Below are 11,773 nucleotides of genomic sequence, written 5' to 3' on the forward strand. Positions count from 1 at the left end.
CTAGGAAACTAACACAAATCTCTAGCTCTTCCTACAGACTATTCCTTATAGATTAAAATAAATCCTTTATATGATTAAGACATTGCCTTAATAGGGTCTTGTCTGTTTTTATTCATTAGGATACTTACTAAAAATAAAATATTAGTAAATCTATTTTTAAAATTGTGTGGCCTTCACTTCTGTCCTTGAGTAGAGCTGTCTGAGTTGAGCTACTACATGAGTATAAACTTGATATTACAAAGCAACCAGCAAAACATGACTAGAAACTTCAAAACTTCAGCTGAATGCTAGTTTCTGTTAATGTCCCCGGGCGTGTTCTACCCTGAGGCATTGGAACACACCCCTCTTTCAGGGTGGGAAGTGAGAATGATGATTTCTGAGCACAAAACTCATTCGAGGAATAATCTCTCTTGTTTCTTACAGCTCCTCTGCAGCGTTCCATAGATATCATTTAGGCAAAAATAATAGTAATATATATATAGTGAGAAATATATATAGAGAGAGAGACTATTCAAAGAGTGTTGTGGGTACCACATGAAGGAAGACCCTGTGACTAGCTGTCAGTTTTCTGCTGGACCTTTTTATGGCTCAGTCAAAAAAAAAACTGCCTAGAAAATTAGGATGCTCTTCGGAGCTAGTCTAGGGCTAGAACCACTGCAAAAGTCTTTTTTTGTACAGGACTTCCAAAGCCTATTTAGCTCAGGCCACCTAAGTTTGTCCACTTCTCTGTCCTGCCCACTTCGTTCCACTGTCTAGTCCTCACAGATGCAGAGCCACCAGCTTGATTGTATTGTGTTGCCTAAGGATGGGCAAACATTAATTTTTAACTGAGAAGCCAGCTTATCTTCAGTGAGCACTGCACAATGTAATAAACAGGAGCGATCCCTTATCTACCTAAGGCTCCTAATCCTAGGGTCTAATGTGCATCTGGACCTCGAGCAGCCACTTTCCACTCCCTCCCCCAGCTTAGAACAGCTCCTAAGTTAGCCAGGGAGGCTCTCTGCGGGAAACTGGTGGGGTGCTTCTCAATGGCCATGCCCACCAGTTCAGTGGATGACTTGGAATGAAATCTTGACTTGTAAAGGAGAGGTCCTCCTGGATTTGGGGGTTTTGGGACTTACTTAATGCCCTATTAGCAATATTCTGCTTTTCTGTCAACCTACTTGGCCCATGCTAGAACTCCATATATGATGGAAATGCTAGACTCCTACCATTTGAGGGTGATGATAAGCTCTACAGTTATGTTGATATTTACATAGTTTTTTGGGGAGAGGATTATAAAAATGTCTTAAATTTCTGAATGTAGAGCACAAAACCTTCCTCATATTAATAAAACAGCTGGGGAAGTAAAATGCTTATTAGCATAGAAATTAACCATCGTTTCTCTTGAGTATCTTTGAAGCTCCAGCATTTTCTAATGCAAATAAATATTCTCCAGTTGGCATCTTTGGAGTTTGATTGCCTGATTGTTTTCAAGTCAAATGCATTTTATTATCTTTCTTTTCCCCTTTGATTATTATTCTTTTTCTTTCCAAACATTTGGTAAATGAAATTTGTTTACTACCTTTGGGACGTTCTAGAGGAAATTTTTTTATTAATGTGCATAATGAAGATTGCTTTTAAATACAAAAGACAGTTTCAATTACATTTCTGTTTCATATGATAGAAACTGATCTGTTTTCCGTTATATATTTTCTTTCCACTCCAGGCCTTTTCTCAAGCAGCAGAGAATGTATTTCGTATTTGCTCAAATGCTGTCTTCTGTATCCACGTGGCTGGCCATAGTTTTTCTAATATTTATCAGCCTTTTCCCTGAGATTCTACTGATTGTATTAAAGAATGTAAGAAGAAGAAGTGCCAGGGTAAGAACTAAGTTTATACTATAACCTGATTTTTTGAAGGGGCTTCGATATCTGCCATGAATTAAAAATCTTACTTAGAGAACCATATCAGTTACAGAATATTAAACCCCTCCTTACAGGTTCACCACTTAATTTCCTCTTCTGCATAAAAAGTATAGTAAAAACTTCATTATCCAATGCAGGTGGTAAGTAGATTCCTTAACAGTGTTCTGTGTGACCTTTAGCAATTCATATGGAGTATCTCATATGCTCCATATGGAAATTTAAAAGGAAAAAAAACTATTTTATTTTTAATTTAGCCTAGAATTTTTCACACCAGGAATTTCCACACCAACATTTCAGCTTTAACCTTTGAAATTTCCTTGCGGGTTGTTTGCAGATTTTTTTTTTTCAGTTGATAATCCCAATTTGCCTTTTCCAAACCTTTCCCCTTTAATTATAGTGCTGCTTAATCTCTGTGTTGCTTCTAGCCCTGTCTCTCCAGCAGTATATTTGAACCAAAGAGAATTCCCCAGATGTGATTTCTACATCCTTACCCTCCTGAACACACTTAAAAAAAATCAAAACTGTTTTATGTGTGTTATTTTTTGCTGCTTAAGTCGTAAATTTCTTGTGGGTATGAGAAGTTATTACCCTCCCTTGCCTAATCACTTGGCGCTGCGTTATCTGATTTTTTTTTAACATTTCTAAAAAGCCATTAAAGTGAAAGGGGTAGATTAACCTGGAAAATAAAACTTCTGGAAGATTTTGACCAACAAGTAAATTAAGTATATTCCTACCAACACTAGCTCATTTTGCCAAACAAACCCCTGTTTCTGTCATATTCACACCAACTAGATCCTGTATCCCCTCTAAGACAATATTTTCAGGAAATAGTCTAAGCTCTGTTTCCCTACATATTTGATCAAATTTATGAACCAGTTTAGTCATCAAACTGGGTTGTCTGATTTTGTTGGTGGTGTTTTATTTGTTTGTTTGTTTGAGCCCCCTCCCCCACCCCTTTTGTATTGATAGAATACAGTGAGTGACGTCATGCAGACATGGGAATCTGAAATGATTAAAAAAAGATCAGTGATTAGATGTGTAAAGATCTTCACGTTACAAGTCAGTGTCAGTCCCAATCCAAAACAATAGAACTGTCAGCGGCATAAGCTACATGGATTCTTGGCCAATCCATGTATAGTTAGGTAGTCAGATTTGTCCTGAACTCCCTGCTTCCAAGATGGAACTGGACAAAAATAGTGTTAGCCTGGCTGAGTGAGACTGCCTTAGTCTTTGCCTAAATCCTTCCAGTAGACATCGCATTAACTCCCTCCAGCCTGGTGTTTGGTCTTAGGGTGGAAAAGAGGCATTTGAATTGCCTAACTATACCTTATTAACAATTGAGCAGAAGAAAAACAAGTTGATAAAACAGGTTCCTTTCAGAATGACTCAGGAACCAATTTGAATGAAGCCAAATAAAAAATGTCACAGTAAGAAACCGATCTGGTGCTTTTGTATAATAGGGAATCTGTCCGGGGAGATCTCCCACTTCCTCTTCCATTCTTATTCGAGAGCACACCTTGGGCTTCTCCTAAATGCTTTGCTTATTTATGGTAATGGAGCTCATGCTAAGATGGGTCACACACAGCTTCAAGCGGAGAAATCAGAACCTTCAAACACAACCTTTTTTTTTTTTTTTTTTTAGAAATGTAGGCACTGGCTGGAGGTGGCTTTTATATAGAGGTAAAGAAAAAAAAATTTTTTAAAGGGAAGGATGCTGCAAGGCAGTCACAGATAAAGCCTTAGACCTGTTTTTCCCTCAGTGCAAACAGCAGGTCGTGAGCTTCTTTTGAAAGCATGGAGTTTTAGAACTGCAGCCCATTTTGCTTAGCTGCATAGGATTTTGCCAGAGGTTCAGCATGAAATCTGTTTGCCATGGGTTATGTCCACGGTGGTAGGAATTTTAGTGTCTGTGCTGTAGCTTGGCGTGCTGATATGCTAGGACAATCAGGAGAATGTCCACGGTCACCTTCATTCATGAAATCATTCATTCATTGATTCCTACCCTCATTGAACCAATAAACATTTATTGAACCGCCTACTGATGAACATCTCTCTTTACGTCCAGTGTCTGAAAGGCCAAATGGTTTTTCAGACTCCGTGGGATTCTGAGAGTTAGAGATGAGAAAACACACTGCAAGCACTCAGCAGCGCTGCCTCTCTCTTTTTTTTTTTTTGGTGAGAAAATGGAAGAGCAATGTAGTGCATATGAATGCATAAAGGCCACCTGAAACACGGCAGCCACAACTATTCTGCTCAGATACCTATTCTGTTCAGCTATGTCTGTTTATATAAATAAGGGCTTATTTGGCCATATCAAAGAGGCTGGGGCCACCCCTAAAAAAAGAAGAGTGTGTATCTTACTTTCCCAAAATCTATTAGCCTTGATGCTTAGTGACCAGCAGTCTGACAGTCCTGGCTGACATCCTACTTTGTTCAGTATACCTTGCTAAGGCATTGGTCTTATTTTAGAGAGAGGCAAAAGATTCTTTTACACTGGACCTGCCTCATACTTGATAGGCTCCCTAGCGGGCTAAAGTGTGAGCCCCTACCTAGAGGTAATAAGATCCCCCTGACTTTAACCAGTAAGCTTCTTGGGCCCTTTGTACACAGAGCCAGGAATGCCAGTGCAGATTGGCCGCCAGTGCTGGTCCTACGGGAACCTCGGCAGCTGCTTTGAGAAGGGAATTAAGTTATTGCACTTAACAATTATAGAAGCAGTCTTCTGGATTTCCATTCAATTGAGCAATCATTGTCTGGGGGCCTACTATGAGTTCACTTCTGTACTAAACCAGTTGCCACTGAATTAATTCCGATTCAGGGTGACCCCACGTGTGTCAGAGTAAAACTGCTCCATAGGGCTTTCAATGGCTGATTTTTGCAAGTAGATCACCAGGCCTTTCTTCTGAGGTGCCTCTGTATGGGCTCCAACCTTCAGCCTTTCAGTTGGCAGCCAAGCAAGTTAACCATTTGCACTACCCAGGGAATCCAGAGCTGTTGTACTAAACTAGGTGCTAGTAATTCAGGGATGAATCAGACGTGGCCCTTGCTCACAAGGAGTTTAGGGTAGGTTAGAAAGGAACACTTTTCTGTAAGCAGGTATAAAGCAGAACAGTACAATCAATGATAACATGGCTTGTTGTAGCACAATTGAGCTATTTCTAAGGCTGAGTCACTACTCCCTGAAGCTTCCAGTGAAAAGGCTGGTATGGTGGCCTCCACCACAGCTGAGCTCTGTCATGACACTAGCATTATAAAGAATTCGGCTAGCTTCGAAAATAGATTCCCTCAATCACTTAACTCAAGGCTCGTAGTTAAGCCACATATTCCTCAGCTATATTTTCAGCAATGAAGTTAATTTTTGTACTAAAGTCCAATCATTTAGGACCATAGAGCTTTTCTTCAGTTTCTAAAGTGACACAGCTGCATAGCCATGCTGCTGATGGTGTATGACGCAGTTAACACTGAGCACTGCACACGGAACCAGCAGGGCAACACTTCAGAGGAAATTTAAAGTGTAGGATTTGGGTATTTCAAAAAGTCATGTCTCCACTGAGCACAACAGTTGGGCCTTCTGTGAATCAATGACATGCACCTGGACCTTCCAGCTAGGTGGTAAATACCACTTCAGATTTCCAGTGGAGGCATTTTCCCCATGTCCTTACGCAGTTACCTCCTGTAAACTATCACAATAAAAGACAGGCCTAGCTTTGTCTGCTGGTCCTGAGGACACTTTAATCTAGCGGGAAGGGGCCCGGCAACATTGCCTTGCCTTGCCTAGCCTGGGACATTTGCACAAACAGGAAGACACCTACCATTGTGTAGAGAGCTCTTTTAGTATGGAAAATGGGGAAAAGAAGAATGTCAGCCATCTGAGCAGAAGTTCCCAGAGAAAACAGTTTGAAATTTTTGGAAAACACAGTTTATCATTATAATAATAATGGTGGTAGTGACGGTCACTATTGGGATTCTCACAGTGTCATAAACAGCCCCGGGTCCTAAGGGTGGTAGCCCTGTGAACTGGAAAAAAAAAGAAGGTAAATTCTAAGAGTGTGCCTGTTGAGGTGGGCCTTTATCCATTGGCCTCTTTGACACACTGCTGATTGGGCCGGTGTCAAAGCTCGAGATGTCTGCCAAGGAACGCGGAAATTTCCTATTATTGTCGCTGGTCATCTCCCCTTCTTCCCACTGCCCCCACCAGTTCTTAGTGATACTCATTTTTTTATTGCTTTAGGTCCTCTTTTCATGCTTTCTACTGCCTTTTGTACTTTCATATTTCCTTTTTTTCCTCTATAAATACTCGTAACACCTCATTTATTAACCCATAAAGTTTCTGCTTCATAGAAATACTTTTATCTCTGAAGGTTGGATACAAGTTTTTGAGCACACCAAAATGTGCTTACAATTGCAGCCCTAAATAGATAGATTTGAACACTAAACACAGGCGTAGGAGACTTGGTATCACGTTAATCTTGTTACAAGGTTTTTGCCCACAAAATAGAACATAGAAACTTTTTTTCTATTTCTCAAAACAGTTTCTCCAGCTTTATTAATCGGCAGTTGGCATGTTGCCAACACATCACCAGTTTTCTTCCTAAGTTAAGGTAAAATATGAACTGGAAACAAAAATGTAGTTATGTCACAACATGCGTGAATAAATCCAAGTATTTGCCTTTAAAAGTATAATTTGTTTACTAAACTCTGCTGGATACATGGGTTACTTTAGCTTTTTTTTTATTTTAAGTCTGTTTTCCTTTGTCACTAAGTAAATAAATGTGGGTAATCTTGATTTAGCAGAGTTTTAAAACTCACCCTCGTAACTGGCCTCATCTTCTGTTTTGCTTGGGCAATGCCAAAACCAAGTCTATAAAATAGCTTATAACTTTAGGCACAGGATGAGAAGGAAGCCAATAGCCTAGATTTTATAATTAAACTTTAAGTTAGCAACTTTGACTTTGTCTAGGTATTTTAAAAGAAATTAGCAGCCCTTTAATCTGCCCTTTTTTATGAAGTCTCTGAAGAAGAGCTTGGGGAGGCCAATCAAATTGTGTTAGAAAAGAAAAAGCTAAGCATTGGTCCAGAGGTAAATGAAACAAATGTAACTTCCCCAAATGTGTTTCATTACGGACCAATGGGTTTTGAACAAATACAGGCCAGTGAATTAATGATTGCAGATAAGTTTTATATTAATGAGAAACATTTAAAAATTGTTTTAATTCAGAAGTAGTCAATTTTCCCGTTAACAAAATAATTTTAAATTGGTATATATAAATAAGAATAGTAGTTTGCACATATATACTATTCCTAAGTAACTCTGCTTTTACTTCAGAGAGTAACGTCTTTGAAACTAACCTGTCATTTCTACTTCGAATTCTCAAGCTTTCTTTTTAAATGTCTTACATTTGGGAGTATATTTACTTTTTTTTTTCCTTTTGGTTTCTGCATTTCTCTGTTTTCTACTGCAATTTTCCACCTTTTGTGCAATTGTGAACAAGGTAACGAAACGCCTCCCTTCCTCAGGAACATCTACTATCTTCATGCTTTCTCAAACTTCCAGCAATCACAGTTTCTCTTGGAGTGAATAAGGTGATTTTCTTTCTTAATGTACCAACTTGCTTGCATTCTCATTTGCTTGACACCATTTTCTAATTCTTTATGCAATATTACTTTCCATGACTCATTTTTATATCTTCTATTGACACTTAGAGTATTTTGGCATTTTCCTTTAACTATTTATTCACTTTCTCAAATTGTCGCCCGGGAGAGGAAGTAATTTTCGAAAGCTTGGACTATAAGCCTGTGGTCTCCTTGATCCATGGTATGGAGTAGTAGCCATGGCGTGTGTGGAGCCAGTCTGTTCATCCAGGCAGGAATATTTTGCACAAATTTCTCTTTGTTTGGTACACGCATAGCACCAGCACAACTCTCAGAGGTGTTCACCAAAAGGATGGCAAGATTTCTTAATCAAACCATATTGACTCATCTTACCACATAACCTACCAGTGCCATTTCAAAACTCCAAGTTTGCCACATACTTCTAATGTCTGTATACTTCCACCGTGAAAACATTTTGATTTGAGTCGGAGACTTTCGTAGGCCTTTGAATGTATTCGTTTCAATGTTATGCGTTTGCTGTAGTGTAGTCATTTGTACTTTTGGCCAGAAGAGTAGAGTCTATAGAAAATGATTTTTTTTTCTACTGCGTTTTTAGCACCAGGTAGGTTAACCAATCTTCAAATGCTTTAAGTATCTTTACCTCACTATTTCAGAGAAATCTGAGCTGTAGAAGGGCATCTGACTCATTATCCGCCAGACCTTCAGTCAGACCTCTTCTTTTACGAACATTCTCAGACGAATCTAATATGTTGTAACAGGTACCTAGTGCTAAACAAGGGGGCTGGCTTTAAAGAAACAGATTAACAGCATTATAAAGAAAAAGAAAGAAAATATTACTCTCTAAATTTTCTCTGCTGTTGGTGTGGTGAACTTTATACCATTCGTTGCAAAAATATAAAGATGCATTGCTTGGAATATGGGGAAATATATATATTTTGGATTTTCTCAGCCCCGAAAGAAAATTTTAGGCATTTTCAGAGCTGAAGGGGAAATACGGTATATTTAATTTGCAAGGGGCAAATTGTCTTGGCAGGCACATCTATTTCAAACCGCTCATCCAGACTGACCTGGAAATGTGATTTGGATGTAGAAAGAATCTTTGGAAAACTGAAAATAAATATTCCAAAATTGCATCTGTATAATATCAAGTTAGTTTAGCGTTGCATGTCCTTTTTGGGAATTCTGTGAAAATAATTCAGTGTGTTTGTACCTCCATGTGCTGTGTCTGTGTGTTTGCAGGTATACAAAGTCCTTGTAAATATTTGATTCCGAAATATATATTAATAAACTAGCCTACTCTAATCATAACTTCATTTTTTTTTGTTTTTAGTTTAATGTCAAGTTTTATTCAAGCTAATGTTTCAACTTTGAGAGGTAAAAACTTTCCTAGCCATTCAGGGGGATGCTATCCAAATTATATAAATGTTTCATTGCTACTTTTTCTAATAACAAGTATATTTGTTTTATAAATATTGTTCTATTCATCCCGTGCCCCAAAAAAGAAAACCTCCTGTTTGTGTACTCAGTTCTCCCGACTGCCGGAGTTTCAGGCCCACAGGCCTTTGGAATAATTTATGAACGAGCTTCACATGCTTGTCAGTTTAGAAACAATTCCACACAGCTTAGGGCAAGGCCATCTTTCATATATTCACATCATCAATTAAATTGCAGGTCAGTTCACTCTGAAACTAACAAGTGCGAGTCTACCGCATAGGCCCGTTTGCTTTTTGTCACCCTTCCCTCCCAACACACATGCGCACAAAGAATTAAAAAGATGGAGCTCATGAATTGAACCAGTTGACTCTTTTGTCACCTGTAGTTCCTCACGGGCTGCACTACAACCTTATTTTGGGGGCAGACTCATTTAGCCTCAGTCCACATCTTTTCCCCATTTTGAGTGACTCACCTGCATGTTTGTTTTCCCTCCATACGGAATCTGCTTCCCAGTAGCCTTCCCAGCCTTTGGCCCTTTAGTCCCAGATAGCCTTGTCTTAAGTTGTGTGGTACATTTTGGCTATACTGTTTCCAGTTAATTTATATCCTCCAGTTAATTTCGTATCCCCCTGGATTGCTTTCTTTAGTTTGGTCTGAGTTTTGGGGACAGGGCTGGGTAGCAGACATTGCTACTGCTTTTGGCCTCTCCAGGGCCTTAACTCCTACAGTGTATAATGTAGAATTGAGGAATTTTTTTTTAAAGAAAAATTTTTTTGTTTGTTTTATTTTTTAGGTACTTATTTCATCCAGGAATAGGTTTTCATGTGGCATTATTTGTCCTCCAAGGGAAATATGTGGCATTTAGTTTAGCCACTAAGTTTGTCCCTTGAATGACAACCTCGTTTGTTTAGTCACCATGATCCTGCACTAAAGAACTAAACAGTGGTCCTTGAGAATGTGGAACAAAAAACGGAATCCATGAAATCACAGCCTCAGATGTGAAAAGCATCCTAGGTTGAAAAGTATCCTAGAGGACTTCTAGTCTAACCGTGATAAGGGCATGTACCAGAATAGGAAAGACCCCCTCCCTGCACACACTTAAGGCCCTGCACTACTCAGGGCTTTGATGTAGAGAATTAAACTTAGGCTCCCTCCCTTGACACAGGACTTAGAAGTGATCCAATTTTCAAGATACCTGATTTACACTCAGTGATTAGTTTACCTATCGTATCCCAAACCAACCACACATTTGACAATGTTTAGAAGACAGAGAATCTCCAAATTCAGTATGGAAAGTTCTGTGGCTACTAACCTCTGGGTGATTCGCACCTACCCAGAAGTGCCTGAGAAGAAAGGCCTGGTAATCTACTTCTGCAAGACGATAGCCATTGAAAACCCTATGGAGCACAGTTCTACTGTGCAACACACTGTGCAACACATGGGGTCACCGTCAGCTAGAATCAACTAGATGGCAGCTGGTTATTATAGAAGGGAAATGGCTTCTTTCAGTACAGAAAAAAATGTTTTCACAATCTTTCCAAACTGAATATATCTTCAGACTATGTCCAAATTTACGTGTTCAAAAAAAAAAAAAAAAGGCAGCGCATTCGTCCGTTCAACATTTCCTGAGCACCTCATATGTGCTAGATGCTGTGCTAGGTACTGGAGGTACAAAGATAGATAACATGTTGTCCCTGTTTTCAAAGAGCTCCCAGTTTGGAGGAAAGGATCATAGTAAGCTAAACCTCTGCTTTGGTAGATAATCCCAGTGGCAAAAATTTATGCAAGTACCCTGGAGCAGTCAGAAGCAAAGAGCAAGTCTGAATCTAGTCTCCTGACAAATGGAGAAAGGATTAGAATCTGGTGATTGTGTCACTTTTTTTTTTCTCCCCTGCATGTGAATAAAACTTGACACTTTAAGACGGCTGCCTTACTCATAACAAAATTTACTACTTGACTTATTTTTGAAAATGCTAAACAGATGGTTTCACATTATTATTAAAATAAACCTTTTAACTGTGTATATTTTAAATTTTTCAGAACCCGAATCTTGAACTGCCTATGTTATTATCCTACAAGCATATTGACAGTGGTTACAGCTAAAAAAGAAAGCATGAAGAAAAAAACAACTACAAAAAGTTACCATCTCAGGATACTTGATATGCAACAAACTAAACCACTCTCTTATGTCTAGGGTTCAGAATAAATTATGAAAATACCAAATGACTCTTAAATATTTACAGTTATTATAAGCAGTTGTTACGGCCAAAGCTCACAGTTAAGAATTATATGAAAGTTGAAAGCAAGAACACTCAGAATTCTGGCTATAGATAGAATAATGATAACCACCAAATGAGTGTTCTTTTAACCCATGAACTTTATGAATGGATTTAACACAGTAGTATAATGTAGAAGTCATGCAATGGGAATGAATAGATTTTGCTAACACTTTATTATTATTATTTGCCTGGCAAAAGAAATAGATCATTTGGATCACACTTCTTGTTCCTGCTGAATGATAATTTTTTTTTTAAATATATGAAAGGAATACTTGAAATTGCAGGAGGACTAAGTGTTATCATTGCATCAGAATAGTTGATCCTTTCTGTTCACTCACATGCAAAATGTCTCTTGCTGGAATATCCTGGCCAAAAAAAAACTTGAACATTTACATGGAAATAATGTTAAGGCCAGGTATTGATGTGGGAACAAAAAAAATTTTTTTTTGTTCTTGTGCATTAAAGTCCGTTTGTGGGTGTGAGGCTACTAAAAAAGAGTACAAAACATTTCTGATCACTTAATAGCCCTCAAAATAAGAG

The 11,773-nt window shown here is 38.5% G+C and overlaps 1 protein-coding gene across 7 annotated transcripts in view; it reads left to right on the forward strand.

Annotated features, from left to right (window-relative positions):
• The window catches only part of ATP11C (ATPase phospholipid transporting 11C), a 187,971-nt gene extending 176,841 nt beyond the window's left edge, over positions 1-11,130 (forward strand). For 4 of the 7 annotated variants that reach the window (XM_049873466.1, XM_049873467.1, XM_049873469.1 and 1 more), the window contains 3 exons: positions 1,709-1,862; positions 8,174-8,278; positions 10,995-11,130. In XM_049873466.1, the coding sequence (XP_049729423.1) occupies positions 1,709-1,862; positions 8,174-8,275 (256 nt within the window). In that variant the 3' untranslated portion in view covers positions 8,276-8,278; positions 10,995-11,130. Of the gene's footprint in view, positions 1-1,708; positions 1,863-8,173; positions 8,279-8,850; positions 8,895-10,994 lie in introns of all 7 variants that reach the window. The other 3 variants (XM_049873470.1, XM_049873472.1, XM_049873473.1) reach the window with 2 other exon arrangements.
• The last annotated feature ends 643 nt before the right edge of the window (positions 11,131-11,773 follow it).

The sequence above is a fragment of the Elephas maximus genome, chromosome X (genome assembly GCF_024166365.1).
Source record: "Elephas maximus indicus isolate mEleMax1 chromosome X, mEleMax1 primary haplotype, whole genome shotgun sequence".
In the NCBI taxonomy this organism is placed as follows: domain Eukaryota; kingdom Metazoa; phylum Chordata; class Mammalia; order Proboscidea; family Elephantidae; genus Elephas; species Elephas maximus.